The sequence below is a fragment of the Seriola dumerili genome, unplaced genomic scaffold (genome assembly GCF_002260705.1).
Source record: "Seriola dumerili isolate Sdu_G_001 unplaced genomic scaffold, Sdu_1.0 BDQW01000149.1, whole genome shotgun sequence".
NCBI classification, from domain to species: domain Eukaryota; kingdom Metazoa; phylum Chordata; class Actinopteri; order Carangiformes; family Carangidae; genus Seriola; species Seriola dumerili.
The window spans coordinates 13,567,269-13,590,653 of record NW_019174404.1 but is presented as its reverse complement, the minus strand read 5'-3'; the positions used below and the strand labels follow the sequence as shown (position 1 = coordinate 13,590,653).

General features: G+C 42.8%; 2 protein-coding genes across 2 annotated transcripts in view; one reads left to right on the top strand and one right to left on the bottom strand.

The window, feature by feature from the left end:
• LOC111225337 (regulator of G-protein signaling 6-like) overlaps positions 1–2,515 on the top strand; it is a 39,181-nt gene extending 36,666 nt beyond the window's left edge. Inside the window, exons 15-17 of the mRNA XM_022750135.1 lie at positions 533–622; positions 2,083–2,142; positions 2,426–2,515. Coding sequence (XP_022605856.1) covers positions 533–622; positions 2,083–2,142; positions 2,426–2,476 — 201 coding nt within the window. The 3' untranslated portion in view covers positions 2,477–2,515. The remainder of the gene's footprint in view (positions 1–532; positions 623–2,082; positions 2,143–2,425) is intronic.
• A 6,923-nt stretch (positions 2,516–9,438) lies between these two features.
• On the bottom strand, positions 9,439–23,016 carry LOC111226051 (zinc finger protein DPF3-like). Its single transcript, XM_022751135.1, has 10 exons — positions 22,985–23,016; positions 16,583–16,743; positions 15,864–15,971; positions 13,422–13,549; positions 12,496–12,591; positions 12,205–12,265; positions 11,655–11,696; positions 10,917–11,057; positions 9,820–9,933; positions 9,439–9,599 (listed from the first exon to the last, which is right to left on the bottom strand). Exons 1-10 carry the CDS (start codon positions 23,014–23,016, stop codon positions 9,439–9,441), a joined length of 1,044 nt encoding a protein of 347 aa, XP_022606856.1.
• Positions 23,017–23,385: the final 369 nt, after the last annotated feature.

The following is a 23,385-nucleotide window of genomic DNA, read 5'->3' as shown; positions in this document are numbered from 1 at the left end:
CACACACTCACACACACGCAGACACACACTCACTCACACACACACACACACACTCACACACACACACACACAGCCATTTTATTTTCTCTCTCATCCACCCACAGAAACACTGAACCCTTCCATCCCCACTCACGTTACACAAGTGAATGAATGAGAGGGCGTGGAGGAATAGAAAGAGAGAGAGGAGAGAAGAAGAATGACGGAGTGTGTTTGTGCCAGGGCCTAATGAGGCGAGTAATGCCATGAATAGGTTGTTCGGTCGGTTCACCATGGATTCTTCTGGTTTCAAAGTGGGTTGGTGGTGTGTGACGTGAAACGCCTCTCGCTGGCAGGACATTACTCAGCTCCGTCTCACAGGACTCGGCCACTCATGTCAGCATGCTCGGTTTGCACCCTCACCAACCACACATGAATACAATAATGCATTACCATAATCAGATCTCCCTTTTTATTTCATTGCACTTCTCTTTCTCTTCTCTTACTGGCATCAGCCAGGCCAACAAGCACTCATCACTTTTCCTTTCTCTTGCAGGAGCACATTTTCAAGCTAATGAAAAGTGACAGCTATGCACGCTTTTTGCGATCCAACATCTATCAAGACCTCCTGTTAGCCAGAAAGAAGGTGAGCTGCACTCACTGACCCCGATGTCCCCTCTTCTTTTTTTTTTTTTTTTTTTTATAAAGCTTTACCACTTTTATTACATTTGTCATAGTAGTTTGATTCTTAATTTTTATGATTTAAAGGACATTACAGGTTCATATTTCTTGTGTGTATCCAGTCAAGAGTTAGATAAAGAATCACTATTACAAGCTGCTAGTGACAGTGGTGGAATGTATATTTACTAGTACAATTTTGAGGTACTTGTACGTTACTTGAGCATTTCCATTTTTTTCTACTTTCCACTTCTAATACATTTTTTTTGCACATTGAGATTATAGATGAAGCTACCTGGCAGTATATACTGTAATGTAATTAAAATAAACCCAACTTTACCAGCTGCAACATTAGTGATGCTTACATATCAATACATTAACATTTATAATCCAATAATATAATAAACGTTATTCTGAAATGGGCCATTCTGCGTAATGAGAACTTTTACCTTTGGTACTTTAAGTACATTTTGATGTTGATACTTATGTACTTCTGCTTATGAATGCATGACTTTTACTTGTAACAGTATCTCTACGCGGTGGTGCTGCTACTTTTGCTCGAGTAAAAGTACTTACTTGTTCCACCACTAGTTGGTGAGGTTTTCATGATATACTGTACAAGGGGAAAGCAGTGTAATTCAAACATCTTTGAGGTAATCTGATCACACTTACATGCTACAAATGTGGGTAATTTTAATGTCATTTAGTAGTTTTTTTTGCCAGCTCTTACTAACATGTGGCAACCAGCAATTTGATACTGTATGTGAGATTTCATGAGACTACAATAGTAACAGAGACCCCAAAATGGCAAAACCAGTGTGCCCAACCTGCAGGTGCAAGGAAAATGCTAAATTATTTAGAGGGAATAGTCTTGAAAAACATGACATCATATGCCAAACTGCTCTGAAAGAGAGGAACAGGAGTCATTCTGTGGACAGAGAGCAACCACCATACAGTATATAGATATAACAGACCAGTACAGTGTATAAGTGGCTGACAGATGCAGCGTAATATGTGACAATGTTGTAGCAGTTGGTGATTTTGTTGGTTTCATGTTATGTAGTTTACCTCCTGTATCTTATCAATGTCATTTCTAAGACTTGCACAGCTAAACAAACACTCATTGAGCTGTTACTGTGTAATATGGAGCTTTTCAGCAAATCACAGCTGCCTCTGTTCATGCTAGCCTTTCTGCCCTGTCCCGTTTGGACACCGCTCCTTCTGCTGGCCTGTCACTGACACCACTCCATTTCCTAAAAAAAAAAAAAAAAAAAAAATGCAACCCCCACATTGTCCACGGCCCTCATTTTTGCAATGCCTGACCCCCTTTTTTATCCCTCACTAACGGCATCACTCCCAACCCCCCCCCCTCGTCAACACCCGTACCTGACCCAAACACTCACCCTGCTTCCCCCCCTCCCAAAACAGCAGCCAGCAGACACTGAACAGGGCCGCCGCACCTCCTTGGAGAAGTTCACCCGCAGTGTGGTAAGTCATTTGGAGCTGGGGCTGTTCATATCACAAACCACACTGGCTGGCTCACTATCAGTGGCTTTTGCAGTTATAACCATATTACACTCTATTGTGGCTTTTAGACCTGTAATAGGATGTGTATGTGGGCATAAGATAACATGCTAGTCACATGAATGGTTGCAGCTTAGCATTTTCAATACAATCACCTTGTTGCTAGAGATTCAGTGTGATTTATAAAGTTCTATAAAGTACAGCATCTCAGTCTAGTGATGTGTTTGCGTTTTAATTGACCTTCTAGGGCAAGTCTTTGACGGGAAAGCGCCTGACAGGCCTGATGCAGTCATCCTGACACAGCCTGTGCTGGAGGGGCACACCCAGACCTCGTCGGAGGGGTGACCGCCACACAGGGGCCGGGGCAGGGGCACAGACAGTGGAGCTGGGCTGGACGGGGCTGCTGTGGAGGCTCTCGGACACTGCTCCGAGGACCGCTGCCATACTGTTAGTGCAGCACTGGGGCCTGCTGGGGTGAACAACCCAAACGGGAACCAATGAGGAAAAGACAATGCTGACAAGGGGAACCTCAGCCAACACACCACATGGCATGCAGCATACAGTATAAGCACATCCAGACTAGGGCTGCCCTCTTTTCATCACTTAGTTGGCCAACTGGTTGTTAGGCTCTTTGTCGACTAAACTGATTAGTTTATATTGTTTTCATTTTGTTTTATATACATGTTTATTGGATATCAAAAGCAACAATATTCTTTGATAATAAAAAATAAAAAAAAACTGCATTTAAAAGCTATTTGCCACAAAACTTACAATGAATTGACAATTGCTTTAATTGTCCTAAAGCAGCTGGGGCCAGTTCTAACTCAGACATGACTGCGTAAAAATAAAAAGGTCAAAGAAGCACATCAACACAGACACAAATCTATTTTACATACGTACGTCTCTGTACTCGCAAGGCAGCCAGCAATAATTAAAGCATGAGACCACTTTTTTCTTTTTCTTTTTTTTTTGAAATATATCCAACCTCTTTTTATAACCTTGAAATTTCTATTATATCTGTTTCTTATAAAGCACATGACATGCCAGTTAAATTGTGAACGTAGTTTTAGCAGAACTCAAGTATCCAAAGTTGGTTTTTCCCATAAGTTATATTTAATGACATCTACAAAATTGATTTTTGAAGGTATAATATTTCATGCTTCATTACATTCCAAAAATCTGGCATAAGGGCTTAATGTAGCATCCACACTGCACTGTTGCATGTTTCATCCAAATGTCTTCGTCGAGGATTAATGTTTCGTCTCTGCAACAGTGCTTTGCAATGAGACTTACGGCAAAGATGAATTTATTCCAGTTGGCAAATTGGTCCACTGCTTTAACAACTTCCAGGCTTCAAGTTCCAAACATTTTCAGGCTGCACAGTCAAATTGATCAGTTTCAAATGTCTGCGTGAAGAAACGTCTTAGATGCTTCAAGACACATGGCCCACATGGTGGCGTGAATCACAGTGATTTGAGGTTTACTTTAGTTCTAGTGTGCACAGTCACGTGTGAAATAGCATCCACACGCTTTTCAGGCTCCCACCATAGTGTAGTGTTCAACGTTTTCCGGTGCCATGGGTCCATCTAGTGGTGGATAAACCACAGGACCAGCAACAAGAGTGTTACAAGACTATTGTGTTGTGTTCATGTCATATTGAAGGACATCATGATGTCAGAACTAGTTGTTCTTCAATCATGGAGATATTACAAGGCCTGCTGCCCGTTACGGGATCATTTATGTTTTATTGTTTTTGTACTGCATGATTTTCCCATCTTTTGTTTTCTGAAAATAATGAAACCTGCCCATTTTATTGTTTGGCAAAATGTATGCCATGACTTCTCCGTTTAATAGTGTCATGTGTTTCAATGACTTTGGGGAAAATGGTGCATGTTATTGAACCATAATGGAGCGTTAGATGGTTGGACTCTCCAAAGACAGCGCACAGATGGGGAAAAGCCCTGAAGTGGAGCAATTCTCCTCAGTGAACGGACATCAAAGCCCGGAAACGCAACTGGGGGACAATATCTGACCCGTCACGGGCGCCGCACACTGAACATTAAGGCCTCTCTGCTCCACTGTGGCTTCAACCTTCTTCTCCAGACAGAAAGCTCTCGGACTAAAGAGATTTCAATCTCACAGCTCCCCCATGAGGCCAGTGACTGCTACAGTGACGGACTGACACTGCTGAATGAGTGAATCATCTATTCTTTTATATTAGAGTCGTTGCAATGCACTGTACAGGTCATATTAATAATTATCATTATTATCATAAACCAATAACCTCTTGATTATAAGGTAGAGAGAGATGTTTAACCTGAGTCGATGTACCAAATGTTTATTCTCAGCACAAACACAATGACACTATGTACAGAGTGCATTGTAGATGTAAACTGGCTAAATTTCATTATCCAAAAGCACACTTTATTATGATATGGGCACATTACTATGCATGTAACATATTCAGGGCATTTTGTGCTTTTAGTTTCTCAATCAGCAAAATAACTACTGGCACTCTAAAACACTCAAGCACCTGCTATCTATTCATGGGTACCAAATAATAAAGACTCTGGACCTGTCTGCTCTGTGCCGCTGTCTTGTTGGTGTTGTGTTCTGCTCCATTACTAAACAATCGAATACAAAGGTGTCTTCTCCGTGGGGTGACACCTCTCACTCATTAGCACTTCTGGCAAAATTATTTGAAACTAACTTAAGGGAGACTTGGTATTCTTGTTCCATAGGATTAAATTATCTGCACCATATTTCAAGGCTATCCATCCAATAGTTGCTGCAATATTTCTGTCTGGACCAACAGACACACTGACATTGTTATATAGAGCTATGCCACCAGAGTGGCTAAAAAGCAAACACAATATCATTGTACTAATACATGCCAGCGATTTGAATGCTGCATTGTGTCTTTTGTGGCCCTGTCGAAATCCTGCCTCACAAACTGACAGCATAGGGTTTGAAAGACACGGGCATTTACCAGGCAGGCAGGTTCTAATGAAAAGGTGATTTGGGATTGCATTATGGGAAATGTAGGATTTAGAAGTTTAGAAGATTTGACCCATACTAGGGACTAAATGTCAGGATACCGACCTAAATTTGTCTGTTGTGAGTTTCCGTACATTGTGGAAGAGTAATGCTGAAAAGCTGGAATGGCTCTTTACATCATGTGAGTGTATATAGAGTGATTCACAACGGGTCCCATTATAATTGTTTTGAGCTTTACAAATTTCTCAATTTCAAGGAGTCTATATGCCTGCTCTAGAGATTTAGTTTCTTGAACCTGTTTAAATGCTGTTGTATACCACTCTGTGATAAAGTGATTTGTTACATTTAACAGAATCCATGTGGAATCAGCTCTCACAATGCTATCAGACTATTCTTTTCAGCTCCCTTCAAATCATTTTCACTACTCCTTACCTTTCTACTTGTACCCGCAGTTAACATTCAGATCCCACATGCCGCCAACAGCAAATATCCCTCTCTGCAGACAGCCTCTGCTGCTCTGATACGACCTCTACATACTTACTTTTGATTTCTAAAGCAGCACCTACCGATCAATACGAGCTCCCCGAAGTAGAGCCTCTTCTTTGTCGTCTTGTTCCTATTTAGAGTCCTGAGCTACCACCGCTCTAACAAACTCAAGCTGTGTTTTTCCTCTCTGTCTGCTCACAAAGTCTGAGGGTCACTCCAACCTATTGATCCAGTTTGGATTCTTCTGCTTATCAGCCGCCATTGTAAGATGATCCATGGCCTTTTTTTTTTGGAAAAACAGCAGAGGATCGCCATTAATTCTTTATTTTTTTTTCTTTATTTTTTTTCAGAACAATAAAAATAGTTTAACAAACAAAGACTTCTTCATTCTCTCCATTTCGACTTGTATTTACAGCTGAAGATGAAACAAACACCCAGTCATGTCCATTTCATCTCCTCTTGGCTCCGTTCCCACCCCGATCCTCCCTCTCCACCCCCGGCAGGCTTGACAAGAGAGTACCAGGGCCTATTGCTGTGTCTTTGACGAGGTATACAGGCTATTCAATGATTGGTGACACGTTATTTTAAGCAGACGTCACTGACTTTTGCATTTTAGGAGCTTCTCCTTTTGTTCAGAACTGCACCACACTTGGCCTGTTTGTTATACGGTAGGTAACAGGTTATGACTGATGACACATGCTTTCACTTACTGGCGTGACTTTAGAAGATAAAAGACACTATTTTACTGTGGAAACACCACATAACTGATACAAGAGAAGACGACGAGATAGTTGACAAGTCTCAGATCCAATGAAAGTCCAGATGAGATAAACTGCTGTGTGGAGGGTCCCTGAGGGAAGTGAAGAAAATTGGTTTGAATGCACAAGCAAGTCATACCGGACACGTAAGGATTAATGGTTAGCTTCAAAAACGGAGCGGCTATTATCACACTGCAGCGATACTGAATAATCACATGGAAGTACATGGACCTCTTACACAGCATGTGCAACCTATGGACTTAAAAGGCTTTTTGATACAGTACTTCAAGCACCTTCTAAATGTCATAAAGCAATTAGGCCCTCTAAAGCACTCAACGGAAATGTCACAAATGTTGGATTTTACAGTTTCCACTTCTCACCAAGTATGTGGATCTGAGCGGGGTTATGTCTCGCTAGCAATGACATTTTTTTCAAATGCATTCAAGATGAATCTCACTCTCATCCGAATCTACTGAGGGTGTAGATTTTAGACAAAAAGTGGACGAAATCCGCATAGGCCAGACAAAGCTGAAGCTTGTTATTGCGATGTTTTCCTATAGCATGAGGCTGCAGCGTCCCAAATCCCTCCTGGGAGTTGATTGTAATGGGATCCGTGTGTGGCGTTTTTGTCCCTCCTCGCCAACTGAATACAATCACATGAATCAGGGCTGAGTGGCTGAACAATCAACAGCAGAGGAAATGAAAGATGCCTGAGTAGTTGTGGCTATTGTGCACCTGATCAGGACAGAGGTATTGATACAGTCTGAACAAACCCAAGAAGTCATACTAATTAAACTTTAAAGAGTTCAAAACATAGAAATATTATACAACAGAGAAAAGATGCAAAAAAAAAAAAAAAAAAAAATGAGCTAAATTACTGCGGCCCATTAGAGATGAGAGAGGCAGAAGAGATAGAGCAAAAACAGACAGAGGGACAGAAGCAGAAAACCTTTGCGTCCATGTCAGAGTATTAATACAGTAGTCCAGAGGTCTGCATGTAATAGTGGTGGATTTGAGCACCATCTCTATGGCTGGGGGTCAGGGGGTCACTGGTCCAATAAGGTTGGAGGGTCATGGCTGTCAGAGCTGGTTTTCCAGTGCAGAGCGGCAGGCTGGCACAGTGATGAGGATAATGACGTCTTAGTGTCACATCGGATCACACAGCAGACACACAGTCACAGAGCAAGAGTGGGCAGGCTGGGACGCGAGGGCCCCAAATGCACCCGTTGGGCACAAACAAGTCCAAAGGCCTGGCCTTTAGTGTTCCCATAGTTCAGTGGAGCTCCAGCACAGTGCAGAAAAGGATGAAATGAAGCTGGATCTACTCACATATCAAATGTTCAGAGGGGATCGATACATATCGTCAAGGGAGCAGTTGCTTCAATTAAGCCGCATGGCCTGTAGAAGTGGTGGATGTCCGTTCATCCGTTTCAGTCAGATATTTTAGGCCCGAGACGGGAGGGACATGAAGGCTCATCAGTTTTTGAGGGTTAAATCCTCTTCTTCACTGGTCACCCCCACCTCTGGGCCAATGTGCTGAGTGCTCCTGTGTAACGCAGACAATATGTGTTAGACTCACACACGGTACGTCTGAACAAGACTAAGAGTCTACAGCCACACTAGCAGCTCTGCGAGGCCGTGCTCAGGCCAGCAGATAAATGTTAATATGCTGATGTTTATCGGGTATATTGCTCATCACGGTCACCAACCTAGTTTAGTTTGTTAGCATAATAACATTTGCAGATGGGCGCTGAACACAAAGTGCAACAGAGGCTGGTGGGAATCTCATTAGTTTTGCAGCTACTTGGTCATATCGGAAAAGTGACCTTGATGAAGGCCACAAGCAGAAACGCGTTGCCCAAATGAAGTTCTTCTTTTACTACAAGTGCAAAAGTGACATTTTGACCTGCTGATGACACAAGAGGAAAAGTCAGGGATCACCAAAGTCATCCTCTAAGGCCCATCAATGTCTGCACCATAACCTGCTTCAATCCATCCAATAAATGTTGAGATATTTCAGCCCGGATCAAAGTGGTGGGCTAAAACTGCCATCCCTGGAGCTGCTAGTGTAGATAAGAACTAGAATAATGTGTGATTCCTATTTTTTGTTATTGTGATTTGTCAGATGGATTTCTGCAGCTTAAAAAGTAGGATGATTGACTGTCTGTGACTGTCCAATAAATGTACAATGTATTTAGCTGTATCACATTTACACTGGCTTGTATCACTGACAAACTATTTCGGTAATCTGCTTATTTTGTGACAACACTTAGTTAATGTACAAGTAGTCTGAACAACTGTTTGTTAATCCATGATCTGCAAAATGTCTTACATCCCTGAATGAGAGAAGAACCTGTTGCTTACCTTCCATTTTTTGTTAAGTCCATCACATCTGTAAAGACTATATTTATATAGACTTCTTCATCCAAACATTTCCAGTGGGCTGTGGCAGTCCTTTCATTGGTTCCTTCATTTTCATACAAGTTTAATCCAAAGTTAGAGCAGAAGAAGAGGCCTTCATAGTAACAGCCACTACTGGTCCAAAAAAACATCCAGTAGCTAAAGTGTGTGTCTGCAATGACATTCAATCAACCCCCAGACGTATCATTCATGCCTTTATAATCTTCACTTGTTCAATTTTCTAATTTCTCCAGTGTTTTTTGTTCATCATATTTATGCTCCTTCTGCTCCAGTGAGGGGGAGAAAAAAAAAAAAAAAAAAAAAAAAAAACACTCCAAAAACATCCTCCATTTTGCATGAAGGCCAAGTCACTTGTCAACAAACACTGACAGTCGTTCATCGCCTTAAAAGTTAATATATATATTTATATATAAAAAAAGGTGTTCATAAATTATTCAACAATGTTCAGTAGATAAAATACCACTTGCATTTCTGTCCTGAAATTATCACTTTGTGCTTTCTGCAAACAAAAACATTGAAAAAAGAAGCAGCAAATTTTTGCCAGAGGTTAATCCATATAAAAAAAAAAAAAACATCAAAAAAAAAAAAAAGGTTTGCTCTATCTGTGACGGTTGGATATCCCGTTGCTGTTTGTAGCGGGCTCCTCCAGCTCGTCGTCCTCAAAGCCGTGAAAGGTGGAAGTGTCGCTCTCCGAGGTGGTGCCGAACAGCTCCTCGGCTCCGGTAAAAGTCCCATCTTCCTTCTCTTCTCCGCGGTCAGCTGGATCCAGAACACGGGGTGGGGGGGGGGGGGGGGGGGGGGGGGTTTTGGGGGGGGGGGGGGTGTCAGTGAACAGGGGAGGGGTAACACGTGACACCACCATAAAGTTACAGGAAGTCAAATCATTTTACAAGGCCCAATCATCCACTGTGAACACACACTTTGGATTCAGTTTGAATAGAAAAAGTTGTATATTATACTTTGGTGTATATGAACTCACTTGTGCATTGGCAGGCTGCGCAGGGAGACCCAGATTTACCCGTTTTCTTGTTGGAGCCCTGGCATTTATTACAGTAGTTGTTGGGAATGCTGGTCCCACCTGGACCCTTTGGACCTGTGACGAAATTCCAGAGAAAAAATACCAAATTTTAGGGATCGGTACCAATTCAAAGACATGCAATTCTACTACCTAACTTATGTGGGGTAAGCTTGTCATTAGGACACAAACCATATACAGATATTAGAAACTTCCCTTTCTTTGCTTAAACTTCAATAATGGATTGAAGCGTTATTTGCGTAGATATAGATTTGTTTTTGGTGGATTCTTTCTCTATTGTAAATAAAGATGTCTTTTATTCGGATTTCTCTCCTTTGTGCTCCTGGTTTGTTTTTGTTGATTTCCCGATTACATGGGCATGTTTTTGGTGTCAGGCCTTCCTTGGAGTGGCTTATCAAGTTGATTGTCCAGGTTAGTATAATGCCATGTTGTATGGGAGAGCTAGTACAGAGGGGACACATTCGTGTCAAGTCAAGACAGTTGTTCGAATGAGGGCTAAAAGTGTGCACTAACAATATAAATCTATGTACATTAAATATGGGTTTAATCGCCTTGACAGCAGACTTTGGCTGATGTGAGACCTCACTGTCTTCTTGATCTTCAGGCACTTCAGTATTATGAAGCACCAGCTGTAATTTACAACTTGGATGTTGACGTCAACACTATTCAAAAGTCAGATTCTCATAATTAAGATAACTCCGATGTGACGTGTTGTTTCTTCTCCTTTGGGAAAGCACTTTGCAGGAACACTGATCTTTATAAGATCAAATAAATGCGCCCGAGTTAAGAGTGTGCAGCATTCCCATTTTTGTGTCTGTACTGTGACCTGTCTACTAAAGATAAATGCCAAAAAAATTATCTTAGAAAGATGAAATTATTATTAAAAAAAAAAGGCAAAAACAAATCAAAGAATGCGTTAAAGAAAGTTAAAATATGCTGAAGCATTTTAGTGCCAGCTTTCTGTACAGGACATTTTTTTGGTTTGTTCAAAGAAACCACACACTGTAGTAGATTCCAGGAACAGCAGTCAGACTTCTTACGTTTGTGTCTGTCAGTCTGTGGTGCAGAGGGAGACCTGGACGCCACCGTGTTCCTCTCTCCAGCTCTGTCCTCCTCTGCCAGGTGGGAATGGGTGTAGTGGTAGCTTAGTCCCGTACGGTTCCTGTAGCGCTTTGCACAGACTGCAACAAACAGTAGGCAGATGTTCAATCCCACTACTGTGGCCGCATTTCATCGTCTAAAAATAATTTGGGCAGCACAACATTTCTTAATGCAGATTTTTTTTTTACTTCTCTGACCGATTGTGTTTAAGATGGAGGCCTCAACATCGTCTGATTGTAATGAGACCTTCACTGAGCTACGAGTCAAACACCCACCCAGTGTCTGGCGAACTGGTGATTCCCTGAATTATAAAGCAACTTGATTAAAAACTACATGTAGTTTTTGTATTTAGCAGCACAGAATGTTTGTCTCACCATAAATAGGAAAGCTAAATAGGCCTAATGGCATTTAATGGAGGTAACTATTCAACTTCTGGCTCCAAAAGGGGAAAAAACTGTAAGATCTGATTACAATAGTCAGTCAAATAAAACAGAAACCCAGACAACATAATAAGCATGTCTCAGTTTCACAGCACCAAGGGCACTCTTCAGCTTGAGAAAAGTAAGATAATATAGGGGCTGAATCAATAATCACAGCACTTGTAACTACCACTCAACAATCAATCAAAATAAATATAAAGAAAGCTACTGGCCAAAAGAGTCAACAAATGAAGGTACCTGAGGTCGAAGATTTTGAGTTCTGCTTTTGTTTGTATCTGTCTGAAACAGAAAAAGCAAAGAAGAGGGGAAGGCAGGGTGAGTATGTGTTGTTTAAGAAGAGTCGTGACAGCAAGAGTAAAATCCAATACCCCACCACCACCTGGATTTTCCACATGCAACTTGCATGTACAGGAATACTTGAGACTGCAGTAACAGTAGTTCGCCTGCTCTCATCCTGTGGTTTCATCTGTAAAAACTGTGACTGAGTTTCACTGGTTTGACTTTTTCCCCTTTTTTTCTTAGTGTGATCCTTCTCAGTTCTCACCAGTAGGAAATTATGTCTGAGATACATAAAGAAAATTCTGAGTATTTTTTCTAGGTACTGTACACAGTATATTAAACTTAAAACTCTTATAATGAAAAAGTCTCAATAAGTGTCTGAGAAATCAACAGATCGTCCAGAAACTACATCATATTGTAAACTCAGCATTGTACACTTTTGAAAAGATATGTCAGTGAAAAAAAAGAAAGAAAAAAAGAAGATGTTTCACAATTTATCTGTACTTACTGTCACAGACATATGGCTTGTCGTCATCCAGGTCTGTCCTCCTACGGCCTGAACCCCGACCCTGAGGAAAAAAAATACCCCACTGACTCAGTGCAATGAAATCTATCCCTTCCAACATGCAGAGCCGAGCTGCATCACACACATATATATCGTATCCATAGAGAGAACGCAAAACAAATCACACCGAGCTAAATGTGATTTGAGAAGATGAAGAAGAAACGATCTTCTTGAACTTATGGTGGAGTCCCGGGTTACAGTGCAACTGAAGTACATGACCATTTGGTCACTTACTCTTCCTTTGCCCCGATGTCTCCTCTTGGGAGTGTCTACTTCGTAGTCGTCATCATCGTTGAAAGCGTCTTCTGCCGCGTCGGCCTCCAGAACCCTCTGAGACACACAAAGAGAGAGAGAAAGAGAGAGACAGAGAAAGCGAGAGAGGGGAAAGACCATTTCAATACTCAGCTCTGATTAAAGCCCAGCTTACTGAGCAGCAACAACAACAGAAAACGCTACTTTATCAGATAATCTATTTTTGACAGATGTAATGTTCTTTCTGTTCCTGTACAAATGTCTATTTAATGTGAGGATGCTTACAGATGACATTGTTTATTGAATTAATTTGTTTAGTGGCAGTGGGATGGATCTAGAAGTTATCCGTTTGCCTTGAGAGGAGGGATACACTATGGTACTCCAAGCTCCATCTTCTTGTATGTCCCTTTTGTAAATATCCACAGGTTTCCACAGGTATATTTGGTGGAATGTGTGATGTTGAAATATGACGGCTTTTGACTGCAGAGACCAGCAATGTTTTGGACTGATAGAACTACTGAATTTAAAATGAATGTTCATATTATGCATCATTCTGTGGCCGTAAGTCATTATTATTACCATATATAACGCTCAGTAAATGGGAAATCAGACTCGAAGCAGTCCACTTGGCCTAGCTGCTTCTCAGCGAGACAGCAGTCAGCTAACAAGCCCCGCAGGTCAGCCGGAAAAACTTGGCAAGTTGCCTTGACAACCAGTTGGGGCGCAACACTTCACTCCCAGTGCCAGGGCCCTCAATTGTTTGAGTGATATCACTGAACATTAACATTTTAAACGTTTGGCTGACGAGCTTAACCAGAGCAACACACACACACACACACACACACACCACCACCACACCACACACACACACACACACACACACACACACACACACACAGAGAACCAACCTGGATCTCCAGCAGACTCTCCTCATCGTTCTTAGCGTTGTTCCTCTTGTCTAGACCCTCTCCTCGCAGCAGAGCCTCCAGTGTGGTGCTCTGAGTGGGCAAGGTGTCCTTGGACATGAGGCCACCGTCTGCGCAAAGACAAAAACAGGCAACACGTGATGAATCATTAAAACACCAGCTCATACTGTCACAGCGTGCCAACACATGTCTATTGTTCACTTCAGGTTCCACAGGTATATAAAAGCTGCTCTACCATGTTCTGTTTTTCCTCCTGCATCATCATCATCATCATCATCATCATCATCATCATCATCATCATCATCATCATCATCATCAGGCACTGTAATTGCGACAAGATTGATGAGCGCTACAATGTCTAACCTATGTTCAGCAGCTTTCTATAAGCATATTTCCATTTCCACACCGAACCTAATAAAAGCATGTGGCACATTACTGGAGCATTTGATTTTTATAGCAGCTGTCATATATATATTTTTTTTGCATGCAACAGAATGTGTCATCACAACTATTTTCACAGCACTATTATTACTGAGAAAAACATATGTTTTCATTCAGAGAAGAGAATGCATTGTCACTGGTGAGCGCTTGATAATGCAGCGCGATGTAGACATTAGGCTGACTTTGTCCACAGGAATCTCTGAGGTACAATGTAGATAAGTGGCTTATCACTTTAACCTGAACGCATCATGCAGATATCTCCTCCTACAGTGAGCTGAAGATCTAAACAAACAGTGTAGGAGGCGAGCAGGTTGAGCAGACAAAGAAGAACAAACAAAAGCTTTGACAGTCGGTCGATTAAACACATCTTATTTACAAAATCTCTTCTCCACAGAGAGCTTCATGATCATCCAGTTGCTGTGGATGGTTGAAAAGAGGACACACTTCAAAGCCCCCCACCCCTCCCTTGACTCCAGCTTTCTATCTTACCACTGTGCCCACTAGAAAGACTTTTTCACAATATTGAACATGAAGTGCTGAAGCAACAGAGGGCTGCTGCTGCACAGGTAAGAGGGCGATAGAAGAGGTAGGCGTGAGGAAGCAGATACAACAAGCTTCTGTAAAATGGGCTCCTCCACCGTGTGGTGGCAGCCCCTCACCATTGTGTCTGCACACGTTGACTTTCAACTCTCCGCGACGAGACAGACCACCCCCCCCACCCCCCGTCCACGTCCCTCCCTCTCTCCCGACCCATGGGAGCTGGGGGGCTAAAAATAGAGCCAGCAGCAGCCTGCAGCAGGGAGCTGATTCTGCATGCAGCCCCAGTCTCTAGCACACCATCAGTTAGACAGCCTGCCGAGGCAGCGAGACAGATTCTGGCTGCTGCCCTGTGCTGGCCACCTCTGGCCAGCTGCACAACGTGCTCTGTATAAGAGACGCCAGGTTAAATCAGGGTATGTTTCCCCTCTGTTGGGCACTGGCAGACAGCACATACAATCCACTGTTGTTGGAGAAGGGAAGGGACAGGAGGGTGGTGGCAGTGGTGGTGGGGTCTTAGCGAGCGCCAGCTCAGTGGAAAACAATAGGCTACAATGGGATGTGTTTGGGAAACAAAGGCTTGGTTCATATGCTATCTCTCCATCTTGCTTTCTCTTTCCAGGCTCTCTTGCTCAGTCTTACTTTCTCAACTTCCCAAACATTTGTCCTTCCACTGTGCAATGCAGAAATGAAAGCATCATGACAATGGAGATTTGCCTCAAAAACACAAGGAATTTCTCACAGCCTTTTATAGAAACTACTAAAAATTAATACATGTAAAATAATATTTCTGTGTGACATTCTCCCTTTTGTCGTGTTCATTCCTCAGGATAGTGTAACATCCCAGTGGGTATGTGCAAGCCCTGGGCACAGAATGGACCAGTTACTTGAGCTCAGGAACATTGGCCACAAAACACACACACAGACGACACGGCAATTTATAGGGAGAGATGAAAGAGTTGCCACAGAGAAAGAGACCAAACCAATCGGCAAGGGAGGTGGTAAGTAGAAAATAAGATACAGGGAGAATATAGAGGAGAGGTTAAATGTTTTGAGTGAGCTGTTTCAAGTGGCAGCCCAAGAAGGCCAAACTCCATTCAATAACATTTATTAAATACTGTCTGCAGTGGCCGAACTCTGTCTCGCTGCTCCCAGCAGTGGTAAATCTAATTACATGTTCTACTTCTCACAAAACAAGTTTACCAGCCGGGGTGAACACAGCCACATTTCATCCTCTGAAAAATGACTGGCAGCCTGTTCTGCTCAGCGCGCGGAGACAGAGTGATATGCTTTTAGTGAGATTATTCCAGATCATCACCAGTAATCACATGAGCTAAAGGAGGTGGGTGGGAGATGGAGGGAGAGATGGCTGAGCGGGAGGAGAAACTGAGAGGAGCAGGAAGCGACAGGCAGGTGGCTTAAGGAGAAGGGGCTGCAGGGTCTTACCGAGCTGCAGGCCGTAGATGCCCAGGCGGGGATCTGTGGTGTTGTGCAGCCGTCTTTTCTTTCTCCAGCAGCGGGCGGGGTAAGTGTACATCTGCCCGGCTGAAACCCCTGTATAATAACAGCAATACACATGCCAACACTTTTCAGTTTTTGAAAAACACATTAATAAAAAAATTATCAAAGTTTATTTCTTAAGTATTTTCAGTGTACAAAAATACAAATACAAACACAACACTGTAACCAATCTCATACCAAGTGTCGCCGCCCGCCCCCCCCCCCGCCCTCCCAACCACCCACCAGACCTACACCATTGAATAAAAGTTAGTCATTCCAGACGACTACCCAAGATCATCTATAGTTTTGCTACTTATGAAATGTTACTGCAGTTGACTTAAAAAAAAAAAATCTGTCGATCTACCAGTTGTCTCAGCCCTGTTTAATATCATCTAAAGTGAAAATCTTTTGGGATTGGACAATAATTGAACAAAATAAAAAGTCTGAAGAAGTCACCTCAATTGCAATAACAGATTAATTAATAATGAAAATAATCATTATTTGCAATTCTAGTTAATTGCTTTAGATAGTGTAGACGCAGACACCATTTTTACAAGCTCAATGCACCAAAAACACTTAACTCTCACTTAATATTCTTTGTATGCGTGCGAGTGTGTTTATGTGTGTGTGTGTGTGTGTATGTGTGTGTGCGTGTGTTTGCCCACCGGGGCTACGGTGGTGCCGTTCCATCCAGATGTAGCAGTTGTTCTGGGCCACGCCGGTTTGTGAGTCCAGGAATGGCAGGCGGACGCTGCGTTCGGCACACAGGCGAGCATTGTAGCTGCGGCACTGCTCAATAGCCTCCTTGTAGAATTGGTCGCCCAACCTGCGGGGGGTAACATTAGCGGCAGAGGTCAGTGACATTGAGTGATGTGGTCGACACCTGTTCAGTCACTGACGTGGCAGCTGGTTTGAAGAGCTGGGCAAGAACAGACATGTTGCCAATGACTAGTGTGACTATTTGCAGAATCTCTGATATGCGGATTAGCCTTTTTTAGTTTGTATGAATGCTGTGATAGTGGCCCATTGCTTTACTGGCCACAGATCATTAAATCATTTAAGCTGAGGCTGCTGCAAGATGATGGAAAGCAGATCAATACAACATAAGGAAGGAAGTAACAGCTGCTTCTTTAAAAGAAGAGCAATTATACAAAGGTACACTGAAAATTATCCTCAACATGAGTAATGCATCAAACTTTTAATCAGCCCTGTTCAATGCAAGTATCAAACTGACAGCTAAGGCTCTCTATCCTCTCTCTAGCTTGCCATTGGGGAGAATTTGTTGTGAATTTGTTGAAGGAAAAACAAAACAAAGCAACACAGTTACAACAGTGCAACAACTCTGGTGCTCCCACTCCCGAGGTTAAACATGTTATTACCTCTGTGGGCTCTTTGTCTGATCTGATTCCAGATAGGCTGTGAGCTACACTGGTGTTGACTGAGTCAGATTATCACAGCAACACTGAATCTGCGGTCTGATATGAAGTCACTCCTCTGACCAGCTAGCGAAGACTCTCGCACTTTAGTTCCACTTTTCTTAGCGCCACTGAGATTTTGGCAGTCCCTCAGGGTTTCAGAGTTAATATTCAGAGTGAAATGGGGGAGGATATTTCACATTCAAGCCCTCAATCGCTGCCACACGCCTGGTATGGTAATTAGCCTACTTAATTAATCTCTGCAGAACGTCTAGCACAAGAGCAGGTTCTAATTTCACTATATCAAAGATGGGTGGGGGGGGGGGGGGGTGGGGGTAAATGCAGCAACTCTGAAATCATAGCAAGGTACTTTGTGTGTGATTTCAACAGTGTGATGTTATATCACAGGGCCAACAGGGCAAATAACACTGTAGCCATCGGTTCTTCTAGTATGAACATCTCCACATCCGCATAATGAAGTTCCTACACGTGTTCTCAATTACAACATTAGAAAGACGGCCATTTTGAAGTGAAACTAATGAGCTGCGGGCTGTGAGTCGAGCCTGGAATCTTAAACTAGAGGTGGAGGAGGTGGGAGGCCGATTTGTCAGCGTCTTCCAGATCCTGCTCACCACTCTCTTTCTCTTTCTCTCTCTCTCTCTCTACCCCTCCACAAGACGACGTCCAGCAGATGAACAGCCGTGTTAGAAATGCTGTCCCGCACAAAGCCCACGGCTCTGCGGTTCAGACAAAGCCACAGTGTGTGAGGCTTCTGGGAAAGGGAGGCTTCGTGTCAGTGTGACTGAGAAGAGTAAACAGTCACAGGTACAGAGTGAGCGCAGGGAGGGGTGGAAAGGTGTTTGAAAGAGAAAGATGGGGGGGAAAATAAAAACAAGACAGGGGGTTCAAAAAGGCAAGAAGGTTGGAACAGAGGTTCAAAGTTATCAAGCAGATCATGACTTGGGGCTATGGGGCTTTGTTTTTCCTTCAGCGTGTTACAATCATACCAACATAGTGGCTTCATTGTAGCTAATAACCATGTCACTACTAGGCTCTGCCTTGTAAAGATGTTGTACAGTGTTACAAAGCCACAGAGAACACCGGTTTCTCAGATGTCCCAACACTTTCACAGGTTTTAAGACACAGGAATTTTTACACAGTCTACACAGGGATATACCCTAAACAGATTTAACACCTTCAACAGTAGAAAGATTTCCTTTCAAAATGAATATTTGGCTCATAAAAAATAATTACACACAGCTGTGTCATAAAATGTATAAAATGCATTCCTCAGATCTATACCACACATGTAGGTGTTTTGTTTCCGACAGTAAACGAAACTAACCTGTTTGCCCCACTGCCATTCCTTGATATCAACACACAGTTCTGCTGGGACGCACTGTGACATATCAGTTTACTAAATGCAGACCAGCTGACCAGTTGTAAATGCTCCCCGAAGCCCGCTACGAGCGCACACTCACTGTGTAGTGCCAAGAAACTCCTGAGACTACTCGAGTCGAACAAACCGAGAGAAGACGCTCATCAGTCTGAAGTTGAAATGTGCAGGGTTTCGGGGAGGGAGAATGAGGGTGGGGAGTGAGAGAGAGCAAATAAGTGGTGAAAGTCTTCTGGTGGGTGCTGGATGTCTGTGCGACGACATGCTCTCCATCAGAGCACCCGGCGCCACGAGCAGCAGGTGCGCCGGCTTAGGTGAGAGATCTTTCTGACACTTGTAATGAGTGACAAGACCCGCACGTCCAGCCACACAGGAGACAGACACGTGCACGCGCACACACACACGCATGCACACGCACACGCGCGCACACACACACACACACACTCACACACACACACACACACACACACACACACACACACACACACACACACCACCTCTATGTCAGTAGTCACGACTTCTCTCCTCTTCTCTGGTCTGAGGTGTGTGCTTTTGTTTTTCCACCACCCTTTGAAATGGAAGTGGTTTGAGAATAACTCCAGTTTATTATTACAACTTGGGTGTTAATTCTATAGTTTTGGCCACTATTCCTGTCAAGTGTGACAACATTGAACTCACCACATTAATAACTGAGATTTGGAAACTGAGCAACACCACTAAACAGAAGTCAGATGGGGCAAAGCACACACACAAAAAGCAGTCTGGCATGACTTATGAACTTATTTGGGAAAGAACTCAATGGCACGTAGTAAATTTATCTCTCAAACTTTCTGTTTTCAACATCCATCACAGTTTACAGACTAGCTTCCTGGTTCAACTATGACTTACCGTACTTGCATTAGTTGTGTGCACACAGTTTTCCTGTAAAATGAAGGCCTATTACCAACACTTTGACCACATTCACTTTCAGTTTCATCTATAAATACAGTAGTTTAGGTCAGTGGTTCAACACTTATCGCTACTGATCCCCTTTAAAAGGAAACAATCTCTGCTTGTGAGGTGCCATCACCAACATCTTATCTATCAAGTCACAAGAAGTGAAATAGTCAGGTAGTGTGTAGGCAGGACTAAAAACAAAAATCAGTAGAAGATTGTTTAGCTGAAACATATCTCTTTTCCCCCTGCTTTCCTCTTAAATCGGATCAAGATTTATCTTTGTTAACAACCTGTCTTGACTGTTGTCTCTAACACAGCTGGACTTCCTATAGCAATTTCCCCAAGTCCTGATTCTTAGTAATTAGTCTCTGAATCCAGTTTTATCAAAGCTGACAGAAATAATAGCCAACACACACAAAAAAATAAAGACATAGGTTGTAGTAAACCAGAATTATCCTTTTAAGTCTTAGCTCTGCCTAATGGTGACAAAACCCAAGGGGCTTAACGTGAACTTAAAAAGTTCAGGGCTTAAAAAAAGGTGCCTCAGAGGTATGTGCTACACATCCTCAATATCTTCCAGTTGAGTAGAGAAGGTGAGTGTGTGCATGAGGGCGAGGAACAAAAGCAAATCTTGTGGCCAGTGGGGCCTCCGCTATCAGCGTGTTCCTGTCAACGGTTCGCTGCGTCACATGGCTGCGTCCGTAATGTGAGCATGTGTCAACACTCGTTTTGCATATCTAATGACAAACTTTAGTTTGCAGGAGAGCAGCTCAGAGGCCAAGTGAGCTGGAGCCACGACAAAACTCCTGTGTTTACTTTAACACAGCACAGCACTTAATAGATGTGAGTTATGTAAAACAAAAACAAAGAAAAAAGCATAAAATGATGATCTAGAAACATAACTTTGCAGGTGCACTGCTGCTTCACAGGAAGCTACAGCTACCACATAACAAGAGAGGGGGAGGAGGAGGAGGGTGTACAGAGTGACTGCATCCTGACAGCAACCTCTGATTACACCAATCAGAACAAGAGCGTCTGGGTGAGGGCAGGAGTAAAACCAGATCATACACCTCCACACACTGAAGTGCCAATAAACAGCAGGCCTGACTCTCCCAAAGTCTACTCAACACCAATGACAAGGCAGCAGATGGATTGGGGAAGCAAAGAAAGAAAACTCCAGCTGTAAATAAAATTTTATATGAGCAGCTTTATGAGCTTCTTTATTAATCAAATATTCCAGACTCCATTTTAATCAGCAGATTCTGGAGATTACTGTCCTCCCAAACTCAAACGTGGGACGGACCTCACACAGACGTGCACAGGCTCGCACACTGCAGCTTCATGCGCCACCACATCTCCACAACAAAGTCAAACCAGAGTTTCATTTCCCTAAAGTGAATCATCTTTTTTTTTGTAAAGAGAAATACAAAAAAAAAGAAAAAAGGTCAAACTGGTCCACAGGAGCGACATCCAATTAGTGTCAAGTGTGACTAATTATAATCTGACAAACTTGTGAAATGAAGTCAGAAACCCGAGACAGAGGCTAATTATAGCAGATTGAAACACTTCATTAAGCACAGCTTATAGCAAGGAGACATTCCACATCTGAATGCTAAAACGTTTCTCAGATGAAACAGCAGCTTGACAGCAGACGCATGCTGAAGCGTGTTGGGACACATGAGAGGGATACAGTCCAACAATACAATAATAAAATGCACTTTCCCATACTAATAGAGAGCGGAAGGAACTACACATAAATATATATCTTTTTAACATTTACATCCAACACTTTAACATCAGCTGTTTCACTGAGCTGTTCAGATGCCAGCAGAGGGAAGCTGTGATTGTATCGGGCCATTCCCTGGTGGGCAAAACTGTGAAGGAGGGCACTGCAGGACAAGTGCAAGCATGCTCAGTCGACTCATGTATAAATACAGATTCAGGGGAAATTTTGCATTTAGCTAACAGTGTTTTCCAGAGCATCATGCAATGAGGGTGCAGGTGGGGGGTTGTCTTGCCAAAGGCCACTTTGACAGGTTACACAGCCTCTGTGACTGTTCAGTCATTTGTAGCCCCTCAAATATCACAGAAGGAAAGCAAGTACTGGGGCCTGTATATTATCTGATCCTTAGCAGAAAAAGGTCAATGTGCTATGGAAGAAAAAAAAAAGCACAATCAGGTATCAAAAACATCACTCTCAGGTGGAGTAACACCACCAGTGGGTGATGTGCAAGGTGATGTGTGGTCCACTCCTTGTGCTACAGTCCATGGAGGTGCCAGGGTACCTCTATGGAGGAGCAGATGGTTCTCCTGCTTGTGCCCAACACTTCCTCTCTGTCGGAGCATCTCTCTGACAGATGGGCCCAGGATCCTGGACCAAGCTAATCTCCAGCACTCCTCCACTTAAAGGCACAGTGGAGTGCCTGCTCTACCTTCCACAGTCCCAAAGAGCCATGATGATCATTACAACCCATCAATACAGGCTGACTGCTGCTGTCACGTCCAACTGAATGTAAGCATTTTAAGACATGCAACATTATGATCTAGTTCTTATATGAAATGACAAGAAAACAGGAGGCTAATTGTATCTAACTTACAGTAATATGTCTACCAATGGAATTGGGTGAAACAATACAGAAGAACAAAGGAGAAATGGAGAAAAAGGTGGAGCATTTCTTTGAAGTTGAGGGACAGAAATGACTATTGCACAAGCTATCTGAGCACAGGGTGACAGTCTATTTCCAATCGCGGACTCAAATTTGCTGTCACTTTTGTCGATTTCGCCAGCAAAGCATGCAAATACAAAATGCCTCCTCCCTTGCTTTACCGGGTCCTGACCACGTCTGCGCTCGGAGGAGCCAAAGTTGACATGTCGACAATTCACACCAACTATAAACGACTTTCGGAATGTCAGATGATATTCCGCCGCTATGCCCAACCGAGCACGAAGAAAATCGGCTTTTAATTATTCGGTGGGGCGCAAAGGCACGTTGTCGACAGTTTTCAAATAAATTTATAGCCCAGGAAAGACGACACTCTCCTGTGTTGAATGCAAACCCACACGGAGGAAAAGCTCCTCCGGTTCAGTCAAAATGTCAGGCAGCCTTACGCACATGTTTAAGACTAAATGTTAAAATCTTGTGGAATAAAAGAACTATACGAGGCTACTTTGCCATGCAAGAAGTACACAAAATAGATTTGGACAGCTTAATCTGTCATATGCACACGACAGGAAATGACATGCACGAACAGCCAGTTTTAATGTACGAGTTGGCAACAAAGTAATTATTCACAATTTCCTCAATGTCTAAATTACTTACGCTTTTAGTGGATTCTGAATGACAGCCGCCATTTTGCTACAATGTAACGCAATATCGGCGTCTTGCAGTTCTGAGGGAAACCTACGGAAATTGACCAATCAGAGCTCGGGGTGAATTCGTGGACCAATACATCTGCAGCATAGGCGGACGGGGCGTGGCTTAATGGGGTAAACTGTCAAAATTATTTTAAAGGGTTTTCCCTTGTATTTAAATTGTACACAACTGAATTACAGCACTTTTAAAGAGACCCTTACTGTAGCTTGGATACATATCAAGAGCAATTCCCTCTTTGGCAAGTCAATGCAGTGCAAGTGGCACAGAATATCAACATGGAAGCTTGTGTTTAATTATTTATTAAAATAATTATAAATCATTTATCATCATCAATAAGCACCAAGCAA